Source organism: Propithecus coquereli, unplaced genomic scaffold (genome assembly GCF_000956105.1).
Source record: "Propithecus coquereli isolate 6110/MARCELLA unplaced genomic scaffold, Pcoq_1.0 Scaffold193, whole genome shotgun sequence".
In the NCBI taxonomy this organism is placed as follows: Eukaryota; Metazoa; Chordata; class Mammalia; order Primates; family Indriidae; genus Propithecus; species Propithecus coquereli.
The window spans coordinates 3,024,278-3,047,275 of NW_012144190.1; the positions used below are offsets into that span (position 1 = coordinate 3,024,278).

Genomic DNA, 22,998 nt, shown 5'->3' on the forward strand with positions numbered 1-22,998 from the left:
TTGGCCTCCCAGAGTGCTAGGATTACAGGCGTGAGCCATCGCACCCGGCCTGACTAGGGTTTTGAAGGCTGGACAGGAGTTCAACAAGGAAGAAGAGGGACAGCAGCAAGTGAAAAGATCATAAATCACTAGTGAATTGCAACAGGAACTGTTGGTTATCTACTCAATGTCCATCTTCCCCAGCTTCCTTAGTTACAGAACCCTCATTTTCTGAAAGCGGGAATGGTCCAAATTAAAAAATTAAATTTTTTTTAATGTTCCAGCCTCCCTTACAGCAGAGTGTGATCATAAGATTAAGTTTTGGTCAATGAAATATAAACAAAAGTATGTGGGCTTTCCGAGACAGCTGCTTAGAGGGAGCCAACTCTAGGCAGTGTACCCTCATTATAATTCCTCTTTCTTTCTGCTGCCTGGAATATGGGTGGCAAGGCTGGAGCTTAGGCAGCCCTGTTGGAACACGAGGTGACTTTGACATGGCAGCAAGTGCAGAGGACGTTGAGGCAGGAAGACAGAAGCCTTTGTGGAACTGCTCAGCAAGCCCTAAACGGCCTACCTTCAGATTCTTCTGGGAGGGAGAAGGAATCCCATATTAAAGCCATCACCATTGTGAGTTGTCTGTTAAGTATGGCTGATCCTGACCATGGCTTACATGGGAGGGATTATTTGGCAGAGACCAGGAAAACCTCTCCCCTGCGAGGCCTACCCATGGCAATGGCTGTCTTTCCTGTGCCTGGCTGGCCAGCAATGAGGACTGCCCGCCCAGCAATCTTCCCTTCCCGGATCATCTCCAGCACCACGCCAGCTGCCCGCCGTGCTGCCAGCTGGCCCACCATGCCTTGGGAAGCCTGTGGGGAGGGAGGCAAGAGCACGTGAGGTGACTTCCTACTGGACTACCACTGCATTTCTACTACATCCTGGCTAGTGCCATGGCAGCAGACGTTGGCTGGGCCTTCTGGGAAACACCAAAAAAGCTTTCTCCACCCAAACAAAACTCTATGTGTGGGTGAAATTTAGAAATATTTAATACAGAGCCAAAGGTCTGGAAGATCATGACACAGTCCCCACAGTCCCCCAGCCCCAGGTACCCCTGACCAAGGCCTTCATGGAGCGGCCCTGACACCCCGGCCCCCTCTGTGCTACCTGCCGAGGCTCCAAGGCATCGTCCAGCCCAAGTCCCCGGATATGGGAGTGAGCGCCTGTGTGCAGGGAAAGAATGGAGATCTGGTTACTGGCCAGCTCGTGGCATCCCCTCCAAGCCCTGGTTTCCTTCTCAGAGGGAGGGCCGGGGAGCGGGGAATCACCACCTCACCAGGAGGATGGCCGAACGTGGTGAATTCTTAACAAACTGAAGCTGCTCTTAGGACACATCCTAGTTGGACTAAAATCATTAAGACCTGATTAAGCATGTAATTATACCATGAACTAACCACGAGGGCTAATGACCACAATTACTCTGTGGTTTATGGCTCACATGGCACTCCTGGGTTCTAATTTCATTCCACTCAACCCTGCGAAACAAGAGCCCCAGCTATTATCACCCTGGGAGCACTCCTGGGGATCAACGACAACAGTCCCAGGCCCTCATCTACATGGACAGAGGAAGGGGGCTCAGAGGGCTGGGCAAACTACAGCCTGTAGGGCCAGCTCCTGTTTTTGTAAATAAAGTTTTATTAGAATATAGCCACGCCCATTCATTTACATACCATCTGTGGCTGCTTTCCCACTGCAACAGCAGACTTGAGTAGTTACTTCTACTTTTTTTTAAGAGACAGAATCTCCCTCTGTCACCCAGGCTGGAGTACAGTGGGCTCACTGCAGCCCCAAACTCCTCGGCTCAAGCAATCCTCCTGCCTCTGCCTGGGTGAGCCTCCGCACCCAGCCAAGTAGTTTTAACTAACGAGAAAAGATTTACCATCTGGCCCTTTAAGAAAAGATTTGCTAACCCCTGTGCTTGCCTATGAGCACCCCAAAGGCAGCTACTGGGTACAGCTATTCTCTGGGTCCTCAGCTCCCGGCAGTGCCTGGCCCTGTAATGAGTGAACAGCGTAAGCACACGCACAAGAATTGCTTTATGTGGATTATCTTTGAATCGTACATCAGTTAATACTGATGAGGTGTACTGTCTTAGCAACCAAGGAAACTGTGGCACAGAGAGCAACTAGTCCCTGGCCACTTAGCTGGGAAGTGGCAGAACTGAGCTCAGAGAATCTAGTAATGAGCTTCCAGAACCCACGCTCAGAGCCACAGGCCCTTTACTGGCTCTGTAGGAGGTGCTCAACGAATGAACCTGCTGGACAAATGAGCATCACCTCTTGTCTGCAAGTAAAGCTCTGTGCCACATCTGCATCCCGCCGACCCCACTGCACCTCAACCGCCTGCTCCCGGATCCATGGCTCGCTGTGTGCGCTGGAGCCCGTGACCCGGCTGCCCTGAGAGGTGGCTACCTCAGCTAAAGATGGGCTAACAGTGACAACACGCACCTCGTTGGGATACTACAAAGGCTCAACAGGGTGCAAACTCACGCATTCAATGGTTATCTGTTGATCGTCTGCTCTGCCACGTCCTGTGCTGGGACACAGCTAGGAATGAGAGAGACCTGGTCCCTGCTCTCGGGGAGCTCATGCCCCAGTGGGTGATGGGTATATGGGGCCAACCCCAGTAAAGCACCAAACATCTACTTTTTTTGAAATCCAGGCAGGTACACCCCAAGCCCCACCAGGGTAGCCAAGCTAGCAGCAATGCAGCTGGGGTTGGGGCCAGCCTGTCCCCATGGATCATCTGACTCAACGTTGGAACTCAGGATCCTTCCCCGTTAGACAGGAGGAGGGGTTGGTACGCAGGCCACCTCCTTCTCTCTTTTGGGGGTCCTGGATAGGTTTGCCCACTCAGGACATGCGGCAGGCAGGGTCCAGGTCCTGTTCCTGACCCCACTCACTCACCGATACGCTCAATCCTCGTCACATCACGGATCTCCGGGACTTTGGTGGTGGCTGTCTGGGGGTGCAGGAAAATGTGTCAGAAGACTCCTGTGGTCCCAGCTTTCACCAACTCCCCCTCTGTCCCTCCCATGAGAAAGTCCTTTCCACTCCTTCCCTTCGCAGGCAGGCGATGGACCAAACACCATCATTCCCACCCCTCTCAGTGTCACTGGCTAATGGCTAGTTGGCTGAGTCCCAGGAAGACAAGAGCTGTCTGTCTCATTCACGGCTCTATTCTCAGGGTCCAGCATGTATTTGGTGCCCAGGGATTATTTGTTGAATGAATGAATGAAGTCCCTCCCATCCTCAGTAACTGTGAGCTGCGTAAGGGCAGAGACCAAACTGGAGCAGGCATCGAGTTAGATGTGGTCTGACCCCTGCAAATTTCCCAGTGTCCCTTGTACCATGTGCCCCAGCTCTCAGCCCCCAGGCCTTGTATGTGTTGGCCCCTCTGTCCAGACCGCTCTCCCCATCCCTCACTGCATTAGACAACCATGGCCCCCTAAGGGCGCCCTCCCTGACCACTGCCCCTGCCAGCATGTTCTAGGGCCTCTCCTAGGAGCCTGATCTCCCTGAGTACTCTCACATCCATGAGGGAGACTGTTGGATCAATGTTCTCAGCCCCAGGAGACATGAGTCCTATGAAGGGCACAGCCCGTGTCTCTCTTGTTCACCAAGAGACCTGATGTTAGCGGTTTGAGTAGGTGATACAATGAAGTAATGAGCTCATTCAACAGGCACGTACTGAGGCCTCCTGTGTGTCCAGTTCTCCAAAGACAGGAGCCAGCCACCATTCCTCTCATATGGGGGAGGGAGAGGAGTAAACATCACCTGGGACAGGACACCCCGAGATGCACACAAAACGTGTACACCAATGTCCACAGCAGCACCATTCACAAGAGCCAAAAGGTGGAAACAACCTAAATGTCCACCAGCTGATGAATGGATAACTAAAATGTGGTCTGTTTGTGCCATGGAATAGTATTCAGCCACAGAAAGGAATGAAGTTCTAACACATGCTACAACATGGACGAACTCTGAAAGCTTTATGCTACTCAAAAGAAGCCCCTACACAAAAGATCACGTACTGTACGATTCCATTTATGTGAAATATCCAGAATAGGCAAAACTTTTAATATACAGGTAGAAAGTAGATTAGTGGTTACCTAGGGCCAGGAGGTATGGGAGGACTGGAAGGTGACAGATAAGAGGTATAATTGTTTCTTTTTGGGGTGAAGAAAATGTTCTAAAGTTGATTGCGGCGACAGTTGTACAACTCTGTGAATATACTAAAATCCACTGAATTGAACACTTTATTTTTTTGAGACAGAGTCTCACTGTGTTGCCCGGGCTAGAGTGCCGTGGCGTCAGCCTAGCTCACAGCAACCTCAGACTCCTGGGCTCCAGCGATCCTCCTGCCTCAGCCTCCCAAGTAGCTGGACTACGGGCATGTGCCACCATGCCTGGCTAATTTTTTCTACATATTTTTAGTTGTCCAATTAATTTCTTTCTATTTTTAGTAGAGACGGGGTCTCACTCTTGCTCAAGCTGGTCTTGAACTCCTGACCTGGAGCGATCCTCCTGACTTGGCCTCCCAAAGTGCTAGGATTACAGGCATGAGCCACCGCATCCAGTCTGAATTGTACACTTTAAATGGGTGAATTGTATGGTATGTGAATTATATCTCAATAAGATTGTTAAAAAAATTCAGGTGGTGAATCCTTGGGTGTCTGTTATATTATTTTGTAACACTTCAGAATATTCCATAATTTCTAAGAAGGAAAAGGAAGCCTAAGAAGCTGACATGCTGACCTGCCCCTCAATCACCTGCCCCCCGCCCCCCACCCCAACTCTCCTTTCTTCCCAGAGGTCTTTCTTCCCTTCTTCCACCAGAAGGAGAGGACACACAGGCATCCAACCCAGGGGAAGCCTCCTCTTTCTGAAACCAAAGTTTAGATCTCCTGGCTACCACATGGCCACAAGCCTTCTCCCTTGCCATGTGACCCTTCCCACTTACTCTGTCCTCGCATGAGGTTGGAACCCTAGAGCATGGGACCTTAACCCCCAAACTACTATCAAAAGCTGGGAATATGCCTGGCGCAGTGGTTCACTCCCCTGTAATCCTAGCACTTTGGGAGACTGAGGTGAGAGGACCGCTTGAGGCCAGCAGTTCGAGACCACCCTGGGCAACATAGCAAGACCTCATCTCCACAAAAAATTTTAAAAATTAACCAAGCGTGGTGGTGCGTGCCTGTAGTCCCTGCTATTTGGGAGGCCGAAGCAGGAGGCTCACTTAAGCCCAGGAATTTGAGTTTACAGTGATCTATGATTGTGCCACTGCACTCCAGCCTGGGTGAAAGAGTGAGACCCTGTCTCTAGAGTAAATAAATAACAGCTGGGAACGTGCCCCGCCCCAGACTCTCACACGCAGCCCATCAGACCCTACACAAGGCATCCTTCCCTTTCACCACAAACCTCTCCTACGCCCTGCTACCCCCACTGGTCCCATGGAAACCGAGGTCATTTCAAAAGTCAGCATCCACCATCTCCTCATATTTCCAACACTTCTTCCGCATCATGGGGACCGGGTCTCAGGAGCTCTGGCCATTGTCCTTTCATCTTCCACTTTCCTATCCACCTCTCTTTTCTTGCCATGATAACAGCAACAGACTCAAATCTCGCCCTCCAGCCACTAGCAACTCTCTGCCCTGCCCTTCCTCCATCTTGACTGCGGTCACCACGGTAGCCGAGGCATCTGGAAGCCGAGCCCAATCCTCAAGTTCAGGTCACACTACTTCTTCATTCAGATATTGCTTGAGCCAGTACCAGGCCCAGTGCACCTGGTCTCTCATTCCCATTCATTCATTCAAACATTAAAGCGCTAATGTATTAAGCATTCGTACTGAGACATGACCCATATGAGGTGCTGGGAATATGAAAATGGCCAAAACAGTCCCATGACAAGATCCTGACCCCTGGGCCCCCAACGCTTTCCCCCTCCCCACCGACACCCTCTTGGTTTTCAACACGGTCTCTTTTCACTGAAGACTCACTAAGCGACTTCACGCTCTCAGGCACACAGGACAGGTCCACGTCTGTGCTTCTCCCTTGGAACTTAGGTGCCATTCGCACCACCAACAATCAAAGGTTCCCAAATGGCTTGGAGCCCAAGATACCACAACCCTCATCATATGGTGCAGCGAAGGACAGCAGAACTGGTCCTTGCGCCCAAAGGATTCTGGGAGTTGGAGTTCCTTTACCATGAATAGGTCAGAGCTGAGATTCCAGGGTCCCAGCCCCTTCTTTTTTCACTCCCTCAAACGCAGGAGCCCTGGCACCCACCTCGCCCCTCACCGCCTCGGATCCACAGGTCCAGCCCCTAGCCGTCTCCTCCCTCAGACCCAGGAGTCCCAGCGCCCAGCTCCTCCTCCCTCAGACCCAGGGGTCCGGACCCCCGGATCCCTCCTTCCTCAGACTCAGGAGTGCGGGTTCCCTCCTCAGTCCTCCACGCTCTAACACTTACCACGGTTGCCATGATGCTCACCAACCGCCAAATGTCCCAGCGGAAACGGAAGTGCGCTGGAACGAAGCGTCCTAGCCCCCCCTAGGCCAACAGGTCCTCCAAAGATCTCGATGGTTTCTCATAAATATGTAAACACTCTGGTGTGGGCGTGTCGTTACTTTTTAGGCCCTGCCCATCCGGTGGGGCTGAGCTGGAAGACGGGTGTTCGGAACTCCTGGGTCTGTTCCCACCGCCTCCTGGCTCCTCCTCCTTTTACCCAGCCCCTCCTTGTTGAGGCCGATTGCAAAATCCTTACCACTTCTTTGAGCAACCACACGCCTTCCACGCTCCTTTTCTCTTTATCACACCCTTCTCCTCTTCACTTTGCGGCCTCCCGCTTCAGATTGACAGAGCTAAGGGCCAATCCCTTCCATTCAGCGCAGCCACGAGCCCCGCCCCCTGGAGTTTCGCGGACTGACTAGAAAGTGGCAGAACTCAGGCACCCCGACCCTCTCCACCAATGAGGAGACGCAGTGGCCCCCGCCCCCGGGTGCAGACCAATGGCGCTGGCCGGGGGGCGGGCACCGCCTCCTGGCGGCCACAAGGTTTTACTGCAGGGACGCCGCTGGGCTCAGTGACGCTGCGGCCGCCTCCTGCCTAGGTCCGAACGCTCCCGGGAGGGGGTGCGGTCGTGCAATAGGAAGCTGAGCGCGTTGCGAGCTTCCCGTCGGGCACCAGCTACCCAGCCCCGCACCCTGCCTGGTGCATTCCCCGGACGCCTCCGGAGTCCCCCTCTGAGGCCCCTGGAGCCCCCCTCCCGCGCCAGCCATGCCTCTAAGCCGCACTTTGTCCATGTCCTCCCTGCCAGGACTGGAGGAGTGGGAGGATGAGTTCGACCTGGAGAACACAGTGCTCTTCGAGGTGGCCTGGGAGGTGGCCAACAAGGGTGAGTACGCCAGGCGTCCGAGCCCTTGACGAGAAGGGCAGTCGGGGATAGGGGCCTGGAACTTTGAGTTGTAGGAGGACGGGGCTACATGGGGGCCCCTTGAGTCCTGGGCAAGAAGCCTATGACTCCTATGTCCTTGGGGAGGGGCTAGGGTATGTCTCCTGGGCCCTGGTGGACGGAGAGGGATGATTCGCTTGACTTAAGATAAAAGGAGGCTGGAAGCCCTGGTCCTGGCTCCTAAGGGAGAGGGCACTAAAACGAAAGATTCCTAGGTCCTGGAAGGATGGAGGGAGGCTCCCCAGAGATCAGATACTTGAGTCCTGAACAAGGAAGGGGCTCGGGGGATGGGACTTCTGTGTGCAAACCCGAGAAAGCTCCTGGGGTTTCAGACCCGTAGTACTGGGAGAAGTGGTCTAGGGGATGTAACTGCAGATTTGGGAGAGTGGTGGGAGGATCCGGAGACCCGGCTGCTTGGCAGTAAAGATGGGAGGGGGCTGGGGACCCTAATTCTTAGGTCCTAGAGTGGAGACAGTTGGGGGCCCGAATGTGTAGGCTTTGAAGGAGCCCAAGGCCTAGCTATCGGTTCCTAGTAGAGGATCCTGTGGCCTGGGACACATGCGTACTGGGATGGGGGAAGCCTGGGAAGTCCTAAGTTGGTCAGGGGCTGGGCCCTAGGGTGGGAGTGGCTGGGAGCCTACATTTCTGCGTCCTGGGCTTCAAAAGCCCTGGGTTCTGGTTTTGGAGAAGGCTGGGGCTGGAAGTCAGGAGCTAGGTTGTCCCACTCCTCAGAAGAGCTAGGGCTGGGGGGTTTGCTTTACTGGGTCTTGTGGGAGAAAGGGACTGGGTCTCACAGCCTGAGGGGGGCCCTTGAACATGGAGCCATGTACTGCCAGGGCCCAGGCTCCAAGAGGCTTGGAGGTTGGGGGCCCAGACTCCTGGAGTTGGGGTGGGATCATGGTAGGGGCAGGGCCCCATACGCTGGTGTCCCTAGTTGGGGAGAGAACACTGGGAGACAGGTCACAGGGTCCCTGGAGGGCAGGGAATGACGATTCAGGCTCCTCTTGGGCAACTGTGAGAAGCTGAATAGGCCGTGAAGAGGGATCTCCCCCACTGTGTCCTGGAGCCTGACTGAGATTTAAACCCAGCTCCTGGAAGCTGGGAGCCCAGCTCTGCCATCCTTGGGGCCCCAGCCCCTAATTCCTTCAGACCCAGGAGTCTGGCCTGAGCTCCCCCTCCCTCAGGGTCCTGACCCCAGTGCTCCCCCTTAGACCCAGGAGGTCTGCCCCCAAGCTGCCAACCCCCTACTCCAAAGAATGGGCTCCCACTTCCCTCTTCCCCCTGAGCCAAGGGTCTGGGGCCCCAGTGCCCCTGACAGCTCCCACCCCACCCCAGGTCCCAGACCTGCCCTCACACGTTTGTGCCCACAGTGGGCGGCATCTACACGGTGCTGCAGACGAAGGCGAAGGTGACAGGGGATGAGTGGGGCGACAACTACTACCTAGTGGGACCGTACACGGAGCAGGGCGTGAGAACGCAGGTGGAACTGCTCGAGGCTCCCACCCCGGCCCTGAAGAGGACGCTGGACTCCATGAACAGCAAGGGCTGCAAGGTGGGACATGGCCCAGCTGAGGGCGGGGAAGCAGATAGCCCACCGTGAGGGTGGGAGCAGCAGATGGAGAAGGGGCAGGGGGTGGGCGGCCCCAGGGAGAGAGGGAGGCATGGACAGACACGGGATGGCACTTTCCTGGGCAGACATCAAGGAGGGAGAGTGACAGGACACTCAGACAGATACAGGGTCCATGAAGTGGGCAGGTAGATCCTAGTCATTGGTGAATGGACAGACAGATGGCAGGTACAAAACAGACCTCAGACCCAGAGAGAGAAAAAGAGCTAGATGGAAAGCCAGCCAGCCAGGCAGAGCCCAGGGGAAGGGGCGTGGGGTCAAGCATGCGTACTGGAATAGGATTCTGCAGCCCAAATTCAGCCTTTCCACTTGCTGCCCATGTGACCTTGACTAATGAACATACTAAATAGCATCTACCTTATAGGGCTGCTGGGAGGATGAAATACTTAATAGGAATAACGCGTTTAGCACAGTTCTTGGCATGAAGTAAGCATTGTGGGAGCTATTATCGTCAGTGTTATTATTACGACCATCATCATCATCACTTTAAACAGCCAAGTCTGGAGAGTGAGGCGGACAGGCAGACACAGAGACAGGGATGGATGGAGCCAGGGGCTAGAGAATAGGGAGACAGACAGGCTCTAGGCACAGAGGAGGGGCTGCCAGAGTTCTCAGAGAGAAAGCCCTAGAAGGAGAGAGAAAGATGGACTACCGATGAAGAGAGGAGAGGTAGGCACACAGCCCCAGGGGACAGAGTCTGAGATGGGCAGATCCAGGGATTAAAGAGAGGAGGCGGCTCCCAGGACCCCAGGGTGAAGACTGAAAAAGAGGTGCTACCGCCCAGGGGACAGACAGGCCAGGGTCCAGGAGGGAGAGGTACAGTGGTTCCTTCACCCATTCACAGCCTCTGGTTTGGGGTGGGGTCTGGAATCCAGTCAGACCCAGAGTGTGTCCCTAAGGGACCCCAGGGCAGCTGCTCCCCACGTGCTGGGGGCCTAAGAATAGCGCCCCCCCAGCAAAAGGGCAGACAACAGCTGGGCGGGGGAGGGGCACCAGAGTCGGGCTCAGGGCCGGGAAAAGCCGGGCTGGAGAGGAGTGTGACTGCTTGTCCGCTGGATAGAGCTGTGGCAGCAGGCCCAGAACCAAGGCCGTGGTCTCAGGAGGAAAGCAGCCAAGTGGAGAAATGTGGCAGGTGTAGAAATGAGACGGCAAGTGTTAGAAACATGGCAGTGGGGGTAAAACAAGGCAGGCAGTGGGGGCACAGAGATGGCAGGGTTAGGGTTACAGAAACTAGGCAGGGGGTGGGGAAAATGTTGCAACAGATGGAAAAAGACTGTGGTGGGACTAACTCTCAGCAAGTAGAAAAATAAGGCGGCGGGTGAGAAATCAGCAGCAGATACAGAAACAGACGGTGAGAGAACCAAGCCCAGACATCTGCCTGCGGATGGGAGAACCACAAAGGCGCTGGCAGACTGAGGCTGAAGCCCTGAGCCTCCCTGTGGGCCCTCTCCAGGTGTATTTTGGGCGATGGCTGATCGAGGGGGGCCCCCTGGTGGTGCTCCTGGATGTGGGGGCCTCAGCCTGGGCCCTGGAGCGCTGGAAGGGAGAGCTCTGGGATACCTGCAACATCGGGGTGCCCTGGTACGACCGTGAGGCCAACGATGCCGTCCTCTTCGGCTTCCTCACCACCTGGTTCCTGGGTGAGGTACGTCCCACTACGGGTCCCCGACTCTATCCACCCAAGCCTGAGACTTCAATGACCGTCAGCCCCTGGGTCACAGGAGGGGCTTTTCTGAGGGCATTCTGGGAGTTGTAGGTTATTTAATCCAAGGATTACCCTGACCTTTGGGGACACGGAAATCCAGGGGCCCACCCTCATCTTCCCTCAGAGACCCCGACTCTCAATGCCAGCTTCATTTACTCCAATCTTCCAGCTGTAGGGATTCTGAGCCTTTGGCTCTAAGGGAGGCCGGTCTGCAGGAGGGCTCACCCAAGGCATTCTGGGAGTTGTAGTTTTCTAGTCTGATATTGGCTATACTTACACTCTCAGACAGGCACCTGTGTGCTTGCAGATCCCCAGCCTGAGAACCAGGAATGCTGGTTCTGACTCCCTTCTAGGTTTTAAAAAGCTCAAGAAACTTAATTTCCTATACCCTGGGACGAAAAATTCAGGAACTGGCTGCTCCTAGGGTATTCTGGGAGTTGTAGTCCTTTTGCCAGTGTCAGGCGCAGAAGGCCTCCCCTTGACTGAGATACTGAGATGAGGGGTCTCCAGGAATTGTGTCCAGAACTTGAGGACACTAAAATTTCAGTCTTTCCAATCCAATCCTGCCAGGATTTAGAAGGTTGGCCAAAAAAAAATCTCCAGCTCCTACCAGCCTCGGGAGATGCAGTCAGTTGGTCTGGCTGCCTCAGTTAGTTTCCTGTCCTGTGGGGGTGGCTGCAGGGGCCCGCCGTCTGCTCTGTGCAGTAGTGGTGATAGATTTACCTCTCCCCTGAGTCCTCGTCCATGTTGGGGATTGCCGATTCTTTTCATGACACGTGGAGACAGTGGCCCTGTTCCTGTTGTCCCACAGTTCCTGGCCCAGAGCGAGGAGAAGCCACACGTGGTTGCACACTTCCACGAGTGGTTGGCGGGTGTTGGGCTCTGCCTGTGCCGTGCCCGGCGGCTGCCCGTGGCAACCATCTTCACCACCCATGCCACGCTGCTGGGGCGTTACCTGTGTGCTGGTGCCGTGGACTTCTACAACAACCTGGAGAATGTGAGCTGGGAGTGTGGCACATGGGGGACTGCGGGTATGTCAGGACAGCCCAAAGCTCTGGGAGGACCAAGGGGATCAAGCATCCCCTTCTCCCAGGACCCGGGAGTCCAAGTCCCCAGCCCCTCTCCTGCATCAGACCCGGGAGTTTAGCTGCCAGCCCTTGCCTCCCCCAGGACCCCAGAGTCTGGACCCCCAGTCTTCTCCCCAGTCCTTCTAACCTGATTGCCCCCCGCTCCCCACCCAGTTCAACGTGGACAAGGAAGCAGGTGAGAGGCAAATCTATCACCGCTACTGCATGGAGCGGGCGGCAGCCCACTGTGCTCACGTCTTCACTACTGTATCCCAGATCACCGCCATCGAGGCACAGCACTTACTCAAGAGGAAACCAGGTAGGGGCTGGGCTGAGGTCCCTAGACATGAATGAGGTAGGCGACTGTCGATGCCAAAGCCAGTACAGATGCTCCTCCACTTACAATGGAGTTATATCCAGAGAAACCCATCATAAGTTGAAATGTTATAAATTGAAAATGCATTTAATACACCTAACATACTGAACATCATAGCTTAGCCTACCCTACCGTAAATGTGCCCAGAACACTTACATTAGCCTACATTTAAGCAAAATCATGTAATACAAAGGCTATTTTATAATAAAATGTTGAATATCTCATGTAGCCTGGGAAAAGATGAAAATTCAAAATTCAAAGCATGGTTTCTATGAAATGCGGATAGCTTTCATACTATCGTAAGGTCAAAAAATCATAAGTTGAACCATAATAAGTTGGGGGCTGTCAGTACCAGTTTTTTATAAAGAATAGAGAACTGCACTTCCCCAAAAGCTGGAGGGTAGTGACATGCATGTGAGGCTGCCTGGCTCTATAAACCCTGGAGGCTAATGGGAGATGTAGTTTCCTTGATAATAATTTCAGAAGTGGTAAAATTCTGTGATTGGCTAATGTAGATATTGGTCTGCTGAAAGGGAATGGGGAGGTCAGTGGACTTTGTCTTTGAGAAAAGTAAGGTTGGAACCAGGCATTTTTTCCTAGCCCTTAGTACCTATTCCCAAGGGGTGTAAGGTGAGAACTACAACCCCCAGAAGGCCTTTCATTGGCCACCTCCATGTATTCCTGGAACTTAGCCCTAGGAGCTGATGGAGGTTGTAGTTTTTCATTGATATACTTTCATTTCTATGAGGAGAGGAAATGGTTGGGTACCTGAAAGAGGCCTGAAGGTAGAGGGTATGTCCTAGAAGCGGGACTTTGGGGATGTTTAATCATTTCTATCTCAGGGTGGGATAAGGGGAAACAAAAGAACTACAACTCCCAGAATCCCTGACGTGGCTCAGGTCCCTGTCTGGTTAGCCATTTGCAGGAGTTGAGGACACTTGTAGTTGTGCTTGTGAACATTAGCAAGCAATATTGGGCGAGAAGACATCTGGGAGGCAGGGTAAGTGGGTCACCAGGGAGTTCAGAGAACAGCCGTTGAAACAAAAAAGTTGCAAAAGGAAAGGTATCTTTCCTTCATTTATTCACGCAACCACTGCGATCTGAATGAACAAATGAAGAAATGAAACATGGACCTTCTCCAATTGCAGATATTGTGACCCCCAATGGACTGAATATTAAGAAGTTCTCTGCCATGCATGAGTTCCAGAACCTCCACGCTCAGAGCAAGGCTCGAATCCAGGAGTTTGTGCGTGGCCATTTTTATGGGTATGTGGGGCATATATCTAGTTCTTAAGATAGGAGGGGGTGGGAACCTGAACATCTGGCTCTGAGGGAGGAGGCGCCTGGAGGCCCAGCTTCCTAGGTCTGAGGGAGGGGGCAGGTGGAGGCTCAGCCTCCTTGAGCACCAGGACAATGGGCTGAGTATTAACGGCGATCCCCACCTGAAGACAAAAGAACCACAACTCCCGGCAGGCCCCATGATGCCTCTGTGTTGTCTGAGATGTTCTTTGCCCCCATAGCTTCTGGGATTGAGGCCAGGGCCAGAGGTGAGGGTCTTGGGCTTTGCCCTGCCTTGTGGCTTCTTTAGGCACCTGGACTTCAACTTGGATAAGACCTTGTACTTCTTTATCGCCGGCCGCTACGAATTCTCCAACAAGGGGGCCGATGTCTTCCTCGAGGCGTTGGCCCGGCTCAACTATCTGCTCAGAGTGAGACCTGGGCTGTGAGGGGATAAAGGGAGGACAAGAAAATCAATACATAACTGGGGAGGACAGAGACCCAGGGAGGTGGGGTGGGGAAACCCTCTGTGTGTGTGTGGCAGGTAGACTGTAGAGACCCAGAAAGAAGGTCAGAGTCCCATTGGGGACAGTAACTCTGGGCTATAATTGTCCTTGACAGGAAGAGGTATGATAGGTCCTAGTAGTCTTGGGAGTTGGGAAGGGGTGGGTGGCCCCAGCTTTCCCCCATGTGATCCTGACGTCCCCCCTCCTTTGCTTCCACCCCAGGTGAACGGCAGCGAGCAGACAGTGGTGGCCTTCTTCATCATGCCGGCTCGGACCAACAATTTCAACGTGGAGACCCTCAAGGGCCAAGCCGTGCGCAAGCAGCTTTGGTCAGCAGCCCTCAGCTTGGGTCACTGCCCGTCCCACCCCCAGTGTGTGCTTCTGGTCCAGCGTTTCTCCGGGAGATTCAGATTTGTCATCTGTAACACAATCAACTGCCCCACTGATTCCTAGCAAAGTCACTCACTCAGGATCCTTCCAGCTTGGGAGCAGTAAGAAGTCACTGGCAGGACAAGTGTGACCAGGGCTCTGATATCAAACCAGCAAGGTTCCACTCATGCCTCTGACCCTCACTGGCTTTGTAACTTTAGGCAAACCACTGTCCCCGGCTGAGTCTCCACTTCTGTATCTGTAAAACCCATTCATTCCTTACCCATCAGACGTTCATTGAGCATCCGTCGTGTGTCAGGCACTGTTCCAGGCCCTGGGAACACAGCTGTGAGCAAGAAAAATAAATCCCTTTCCTCATGGAGCTTGCATTCTAGAAAATCCTATAGGCAGCATTCTGGAAAAAAATAAATAATGTAGGCCAGTGATATGAGACAAGGTTGTCAGGACAGGCCACACTGAGAAATTGCCATTGGGCAGAGACCAATAAAGGAGATGAGGGAGCAAGCTCTGTGTGTATCTGGGGAGCAGCAAGTGCAAAGGCCCTGGGGCATGTTTGAGACATGGCAAGGAGGCCAGCCTGGCTTGAGGAGCATTTCCAAAGGAGATGGGGTAGAAAATGAGGCAGGAGCTATGGCAGAATTGTAAGCAAAGGAGTGATAGTGGGACTAGAGGATGGCACCCTGCTAGCTTTGCTTGTGTGCCTAGATGTTCCTTTCTCAGAATCTTATTTTCCTTTCTTATGAAATGGGGCTTACCACTGCCACCTCAAGACTGGTACAAGTCCTAATAATAGCTGACATTTCTGGAAGGCTTGCTATGTGCTGGGCACTGTGCACTTTTAGTCATGACCTCATTGAGTCCTCGCTGCAAACGTCTGAGGTTGATTCTATTTTTATACATGTCTGACAGATGAGTCTCTGAAGTCAGAGAGGGAAGGCCACCCGTCCCTGGCCACACAGCTGATGCCAGGCACAAGGCACTCAAGCCTTCCAGGGCCTGTTCCCTGGGTCCCCATCCTCTAACCTGGAGGCCCCAGGACAGGGCTTCCCTGCTTAGGCCTCAGTTTCCTTGCTGCCCCCAAAGCCTGACAATAAATGGCAGCTGGTGTGTATGTGACACTGTTGCTCTGCTCTTTCCAGGGACACGGCCAACACAGTGAAGGAAAAGTTCGGGAGGAAGCTTTACGAATCCTTACTGGTGTGAGTGCCCTGCCCTCAGCCCATACCCTCCTGGGTCCTAATCTCTCTCCTCGCCCCATTCCCAATTGCATGTCCCTGCTGGACTTGCAGGGGGAGCCTCCCGGATATGAACAAGATGCTGGACAAGGAAGACTTCACCATGATGAAGAGAGCCATCTTTGCCACGCAGGTATGGTTTGGATCCCTGTGCAGAGGCGTGACAATTTGCAGTAGCCCCACAGGCAGCTGGCCCTGCTAGCTTGGACCCCAGAGATTGCTGGAAGTTCTGCTTTCTTGGGCCACCCTTTACTGACGGATCAATTCTGAGGTCCACAGAAGGCTGTGAGCTGACTGGTAGAATTTCAGTTCCCAGAAGCACTTAGGGCAGGCTGTTTTTTGTGGCTTATGATACCACAGGGGCTGCTGAGAGTTGTGGTTCCTTTGAGACTCTGGAGTCAATGAACAAAGGGTAAAAGGGAAATTTAGAAAGTCAAGACAGCCACAAAAGGAGAATTACAACTCCCAGCTCTTCTTGAGCCTTGTTGCATCCGGGCCCCACCTCTGCCCTGGAGACTGCTGGGAGTGATGGTTTTGTTGGGCCACTTTAGGAATGGAGTCAGGAGGTCAGCTAAAGCACCTAGCATTCCCCAGAGAACACTGAAAACTCAGCAGCCTCAGTTTCTTATCCCACTGGCTGTGTCTTACCGCCCAAACATCCCCCCAGGAATTGTGGCTTATTTAGATTTCTGAGGTTGAGGGAATTTGGTGGATGGGAAACCTTAGAAAGAATTGGTTGTTCCAAAGTGAGAACTACAACTCCCAGTAGCTTTCTGCTCCTGGGCTTTCTGCTCCATTGACTCTTCCCTTGTCCAGGAGGCTTCTGGGAGTTAGAGTTCTTTCATTCCCTGAGTCAAGGAACTTCGGTACCTGCGGTCAGGGTTGGTGAGCCATTTCCTGGGGAGGGGAAACCTAGACAGCTAAGTTGCACAAACAAGGCATGAACTGTTTTTAGCCAAACTATGATTTCCAGTAGTCCCTAAGGCAGCCCACCTCACTGCGCATGTTTCTGCCATGGGGCTGCTGGGAGTTGTAGTTTCTTGGGCCCCTGGAATCATAGACTGAAGGTGAGTAGAACCTTTAATGAGTGATGATGGAGCAGTTGCAAAGAACTATACATCCCAGCAGCCCCCAGGGCTTCCTATCACACTAGCTCTTCTAAGAGTCTTGCTTGTTCCAGTGACTCTTGGGAATTGTGGTTTCTTTGGGCCTCTATTAGGGGTGTAGGTGAATTTTCACAAGAAAACTATTACTACAACTCCCAGCAGCCCCTGAAGCTTGCTGCCATGTTGGCACAGTCTTCACCCCATTGACTGGGGGCAGTTAGAGTTCCTTTGGATTTCTTTAATGACAGAGCCAAGAGTACAGAACAAGATAGCTATAACTCCCCGTAGTCCTTGAGGCAGGTCCACATTGGTTCTTCCTCAAAGACAGCTGAGAATTGTAGTTCTTTTAGACTCATGTTGGTTAAGGGAAAGAAAACCTTTACAGACAGAAGCAAGTGGGAATCCACAACTCCTGGTAATCTCTTGGGTTTGTTGGTTGCCCCAAAGGCTTGTGGGAATTGTGATCTCCTTGGATTGCCTGGGGCCAGCATGGCTCATGGGCAAGCAGGGAGTCCGCTGTCCTTTCCCTGACCCCACCCCACTTGTGACCCCTGCAGCGGCAGTCTTTCCCTCCTGTGTGCACCCACAACATGCTGGATGACTCCTCAGACCCCATCCTGACCACCATCCGCCGAATTGGCCTCTTCAATAGCAGTGCCGACCGGGTGAAGGTAAGGACCTCTGCCCTGGGTGAGCGGGGCATGACAGAGGGAGGGGGCTGGACCCTGGCCTCACACTCCCCATTCTCCCATAGTTTGTATCAGAAGCATTGCTATGTTTAGAAAGAACCCTGGGCCGGGCGCGGTGGCTCACGCCTGTAATCCTAGCTCTCTGGGAGGCCGAGGCGGGTGGATTGTTTGAGCTCAGGAGTTCGAGACCAGCCTGAGCAAGAGCGAGACCCTGTCTCTACTAAAATTAGAAAGAAATTAATCGGACAACTAAAAATATATAGAAAAAAAAATTAGCCGGGCATAGTGGCGCATGCCTGTAGTCCCAGCTACTTGGGAGGCTGAGGCAGGAGGATCGCTTGAGCCCAGGAGTTTGAGGTTGCTGTGAGCTAGGCTGACGCCACGGCACTCACTCTAGCCCGGGCAACACAGTGAGACTCTGTCTCAAAAAAAAAAAGAAAGAACCCTGGTTTCTGCAGTAAACAGAGTTGGGTTTAAATCTTTGTCCTGCTACCTCCTTGCTGTGTGATGTTAGACAAGTTTTTCACCCTCTCTGGGCCACTCTGGGATCTCAGGGGTTAGCTAAATAAGGGGGTCGGGCTGAGCCCTTCTTTTTCACTGCCAGGTGATTTTCCACCCGGAGTTCCTCTCCTCCACGAGCCCCCTGCTCCCTGTGGACTATGAGGAGTTTGTCCGTGGCTGCCACCTTGGGGTCTTCCCCTCCTACTATGAGCCTTGGGGCTACACACCAGGTGAGTGTAGGGGGTAGGGGACAGCATGGTCATGGGCTAGTCAGATCTAGCATGATCCTGGAGCAAGGAACTGGCCTTCTTCAAGCCCCAGTTTCCTTCTTTGCAAAACAAGGACAGTGGTAATGGTCTATTCTGCTATAGCACACATTTTTGTGAGACAGAAATTTGTGTAATGCAAAACTAGGGAGCTGATGTCAGTCTGAAGTGGATGTCACAGTTCGCATGGATTTCCCCCAGTTCGCTGACGTTTGGCCCCCCAAATAAAGCAGCAGAATGCACAATTCACATACACAACTAAGTGTGGTGAAGTTCCCTCCCTCCTAAGCTGGCCCTGTTGCCCAGCAACTCTGCCTTCCTCATGCTGGTTCTTTAGCCAGTGTTTTTAAAGCCAAATAAACGCCATCTTTCCTAATGTATTAGTAATTTAACACGTCTTTTAAACTGTGCTCACATGATAATTAGGAGTTTAGCCAATTATGCTCTGCTGTGATTACAGTGGTACATAGGTTTTGTGTGATCGGCCCCAACTCTCTTTTTCCCGTAGGCCCTATTATATTTAGTGCCTACTTTTGCAGCTTACAGAGATTTTTGGGAACACTTATATAAGAGTTAGAATAAGAGGCAGGTGCACACCTGTAATCCCAGTTACTCAGGAGGCTGAGGCTGGTGGATCATTTGAGCCCAGGAGTTTCAGACCAGCCTGGGCAACATAAGAAGACCTCATCTCAAAACAAAACAAAACAAAACAAAATAAACAACTATAGATGTCTTCAACCATTTCTCAAGGTTGTTTAAGGTATTAAACAAGCCATAGTAGGTATTCTGTACACAGGAACACTAATAATGAAAGACCTTTTCTTACCACCCATCAAAACAGACTATGACACTGTGATAACCAAAACAGTATGGTTTTGGCAAAAGAAAGTATCTTACAGGTTACGATGGTTACCTGAAAGGCTGGACCTTGTCCAATCTACAGATCGTGAGGATTAAGTAAAATGATGGACATTGGGATGCTCAATAAATTAGCATCCTTATCTCCCAACTATGTACTCTTCTGCATCTTGAATCCTTGGGGCAAGTGAATTCCCTTGTCTTTTTCTGAGCCTCTTAGCTTCCCCTCTGAGAAATACAGAAAGTATAGCCCAATGCACAGCCCGATTGTGCGGGCTCAGTGACTTGCTCAGCAGAGCGCCCGTAGAGGGCGCTATTGAGGCTTTCATTGCGATTAGGAAGGCAGGAGAGAGGGGGAACTAAGTGGATCTTTCTCGTGCCTTCCTGCAGCAGAGTGCACGGTTATGGGCATCCCCAGTATCTCCACCAACCTCTCCGGCTTCGGCTGCTTCATGGAGGAGCACATCGCAGACCCCTCCGCTTACGGTCAGCGCCCAGGCCCCTGAGGGCGTCCTGGGGAGGAGGGACATGAACTCTTGGATCCCAAGGAGAGCAGACAGAGAAGAGAGTAAAGGGTGGTCTCTTGGGCTCCCGGGGGAGGAGGAAGGTCTCCGCAGACCGTTTTCTGAACCCCGGTCCGGGCTTCTGCAGGCATCTACATTCTGGACCGGCGGTTCCGCAGCCTGGATGATTCCTGCTCGCAGCTCACCTCCTTCCTCTACAGCTTCTGCCAGCAGAGCCGGCGGCAGCGCATCATCCAACGGAATCGCACGGAGCGCCTCTCCGACCTTCTGGACTGGAAATACCTAGGCCGGGTATGACCTCCCCCTTCTCCCTTCCCCCCTGCCCCTTCGCCCCTTCTCCTTCCCCTTTTCTCCTTCCCCCTCCCTTCCCCCCTCTGCTGCTGAATCAGCCTCAAAATGCTGGCTCAGGAGGCTGGGTCTCCTCCTACTTGTAAAAGTTGCTGCGCCTCTAAGAAATGCATCAACTTCCTCTGGAAAAAAGTAGGTCGGGAGTTCCTATCATTTACATAAGGGTGTGGCCAAAGGGGTACCTGACTTGAGAATTCTGCTGCTGTTAGCGAGGTGTGGCTCGGAGACTGTCCATTCACGTTCTGCTTATCTACATAAGGGGTGGAGTCAGAAAGATGGATATTTGCATAGGGGCAGGGTGAAAGGCACAGCAGTGTGCTCATCTGCATAAAAGGTGTGGCCAGGGTTCACCACCCCCACCATCTGCCTGGGGGCGGGTCCGACTGCCTCACCCCTGACGCCCCTCCCCTCCTTTCCCTAAGTACTATATGTCCGCACGCCACATGGCGCTGGCCAAGGCCTTTCCAGATTACTTCACCTACGAGCCCAACCAGGCGGATGCGGTGAGTGAACTCCAGATCTCAGCTGGGCCAGGGGCTAAAGGGGTGGGGTGGGCTGGAGTGGGGTGGGATGGAGGTCTCTACTGGAAGGCGAAGGCCTCGAGGTAGCTGGGCGCCAGGGCAGGACTGTAAGGGTCTCTGCTCACCCTGTGGTTTGTGTCCACACCCCCGTACGCAGACCCAGGGCTACCGCTACCCACGGCCGGCTTCCGTGCCACCGTCGCCCTCACTGTCACGACACTCCAGCCCGCACGAGAGCGAGAACGAGGAGGAGCCCCGAGACGGGCTGCCGGAGGAAGAGCGCTACGATGAGGATGAGGAGGCCGCCAAGGACCGGCGCAACATCCGCGCTCCTGAGTGGCCGCGCCGTGCCTCCTCTGCCTCTTCCAACAGCGGGAGCAAGCGCAACTCGGTGGACACTGCGCCCTCCAGCTCGCTCAGCACCCCCAGCGAGCCCCTCAGTCCTGCCAGCTCCCTGGGCGAGGAGCGCAACTAAGTCCTCCGCCCCACACTCCTAGCTCTTCCGGAGGGTGGGTACAGAAAGGCTGTTCCCAAACCCCACTCCAGATCCCGAGTGGAAGCCACACTCGGCGTGGCCCACAGCTTCCCCCAGTCTGCCATACACTCCAGCCTTCCAGCTCCGCTCTTGGAGTCCCCACACTCCAGAATCCACAACGCTGTGCCTTTCTCTGGTCCAGAATGTATAATCTGTGCCCTGGACTGCATCCCAGAAGCCAGCAATCTGCCATTACTCTGCAGTGGTGCCAGAGGTTTTAGGAAACCTGGCCGGATGCTTTCAGGCTAAGGCTCCTGCAGCCCTCTGTGGCTTGCAAATTCTGCAGCATATAAAGCACGTAGTGCTCAAGCCTGGCCTGGGGGCCACCAGGTGCTACAAACCATATGGTGTCCCTGCTAATGGGACAATCAAGTGCAGAGCCAGGGCACTTTCAGGGACTTAAAATAACGGAGTGCAGAGGGTCCTCCATTTCAACTCCATAACTTGGGCTCCAGGATAGGCTCATGGCAGCCTTCCCTGGCTTGTCTGGCTCTGCCTGAGGGATCCCTCCACCTTTGCTCCTGCCGTGCCCCACACTGGGCACACCAGGGGTAGCAGAACCACTTGGCTCCTCTTGCCTTCTGGAGAACATGCAAGTTGTGATCTAGACACCTTTCTGGCCTTTTTCTGGACCAGACCCTCCTCCTCCTTCCCTGAGTCTGAGCAGTCCCCCATATCTTGAGAGACTCCTTCTGTGCCCTCCAGGGAATCCTGCTGAGGACAGAACTGGCTGTCCGCCTCTACCCCTACTCCTCCCCAACCGCCCAGCCCACTGTGAAACCACTAGGCTCTAGGTCCCGGCTGCCGAACCTGGAACTCTACCACTTTGCTGCATACTGGTCCCTTTCTCCTGATCCCACTGGGTTCACGTGTACCTCGAGGCTCTTCCATCCCCAAGCTGTGCTCTGCCCCCAGCTTCTGTGAAAGAGAGGGGCCCCCTCATGTGTGCTGTGTTGTCTGATGCACTGCTTGGTTTGCAATTGGGAAGGGGAGGCCAGAAGGGGTGTGATTGGAGTATCCAGAGATGAAAAAAATACATCTATATTTAAGAATCCTAGGTGTGGTCAGACATGAGCACTTGAGGGCCCTTGTTCCTGTCCCCTCGAACCCTGCCCCCTCCCTGGTCCCTTAGCTCATTCTGCTATTCTAGCGAGGCTTGCATTGCTGTTCTAAAATTCCAGTGTTCACATAAGATACCTCCGATTGCTTAGTTGGGACTTGATTTGCAAGTGGCAAAAATTTGGCTGACATGATCTTTGACATAAAGGGGCCATGTGACTAGGATGAAGATCTGTAGGGCAGCCACAAGCCACATGTAGCTATTTAGTAAGTTTCTCAGTAATACCAGCAACATGCAAGTGTTCAGTAGCCACATGTGGTTCATAGCTACCCTATTGGACACAGATGGACAGCACCAGTTTAAGGCACATTTCCATGATTCTGTGGTCTCTGTCACTGTCCTCTGAATGGCTCTATTTTTAGGAAAAATCTTTTTCCATTTAGTTCAAATCTTCACTAAGGCTTATGTGCAATTCTGAGCCAATCATTACTCAGGGAATTAGAAAGCTCTGAATTGTTTGGATTTGGAGGTGTGATTAATCTTTCCTGTTGGCCACGGTGTGACACAGAGACCCCTCCCCTTCCCCCAAATTGAGTGGCCACTAAAGTCTGGCGAGAGGGGTACAGTGCTGAGCAAAAGAACCAGTATCCAGTCCATACTTAGACTCCTCTTCTAGAAGGGAAAGAGGGAGAGGGTCAGAGCTGACTCGTTTTGTAGCTTGGACCCAGCAGATGCCTCCTAAGGCCTCTTTAAGATTCCTCAGTGCCCATTTGGAGAATTTGGCCCTAAATTTCACATAATTCCTCCCACTGTGTCCAGTGTGTGCCCTGCATTGGGATTACCATACAGGCCATGATCTCTGAACTAAAGGCGTAGCCTTTGGAGTGGTTGGACCCAGGTGTGTGCCTCCTGTTTGCCAACCA

General features: G+C 53.1%; 2 protein-coding genes across 3 annotated transcripts in view; one reads left to right on the forward strand and one right to left on the reverse strand.

Annotated features, from left to right (window-relative positions):
* The window catches only part of RUVBL2 (RuvB-like AAA ATPase 2), a 20,991-nt gene extending 14,440 nt beyond the window's left edge, over nt 1-6,551 (reverse strand). The window contains exons 1-4 of the mRNA XM_012643028.1: nt 6,502-6,551; nt 2,940-2,994; nt 1,141-1,196; nt 704-845 (exon numbers count right to left, since the gene is read on the reverse strand). Of these exons, the coding sequence (XP_012498482.1) occupies nt 704-845; nt 1,141-1,196; nt 2,940-2,994; nt 6,502-6,513 (265 nt within the window). The 5' untranslated portion in view covers nt 6,514-6,551. The remainder of the gene's footprint in view (nt 1-703; nt 846-1,140; nt 1,197-2,939; nt 2,995-6,501) is intronic.
* Nucleotides 6,552-7,046: 495 nt separating this feature from the next.
* Nucleotides 7,047-22,070, forward strand: GYS1 (glycogen synthase 1 (muscle)). Of its 2 annotated transcripts, XM_012643073.1 has the most exons (16): nt 7,047-7,426; nt 8,854-9,035; nt 10,564-10,755; nt 11,627-11,812; nt 12,057-12,201; nt 13,407-13,524; nt 13,847-13,967; nt 14,265-14,371; nt 15,572-15,631; nt 15,722-15,800; nt 17,331-17,444; nt 18,067-18,193; nt 19,478-19,573; nt 19,739-19,902; nt 20,382-20,462; nt 20,638-22,070. In XM_012643073.1, exons 1-16 carry the CDS (start codon nt 7,309-7,311, stop codon nt 20,953-20,955), a joined length of 2,208 nt encoding a protein of 735 aa, XP_012498527.1. In that variant the 5' UTR covers nt 7,047-7,308; the 3' UTR covers nt 20,956-22,070. The 2 variants fall into 2 exon arrangements, with proteins under 2 accessions (XP_012498527.1, XP_012498528.1); XM_012643074.1 differs by lacking the exon at nt 8,854-9,035 and having other exon boundaries at nt 7,367-7,426; nt 20,638-22,031.
* Nucleotides 22,071-22,998: the final 928 nt, after the last annotated feature.

Excerpts from the sequence above, each read along its gene's own strand:
- GYS1 (XM_012643073.1), top strand. The coding sequence starts at position 7,309 with ATGCCTCTAAGCCGCACTTTGTCCATGTCCTCCCTGCCAGGACTGGAG. Across the intron at positions 11,813-12,056 it reads TCTACAACAACCTGGAGAAT|TTCAACGTGGACAAGGAAGC; the intron begins GTGAGCTGGGAG and ends CTCCCCACCCAG. Across the intron at positions 19,574-19,738 it reads CGCAGACCCCTCCGCTTACG|GCATCTACATTCTGGACCGG; the intron begins GTCAGCGCCCAG and ends GGGCTTCTGCAG.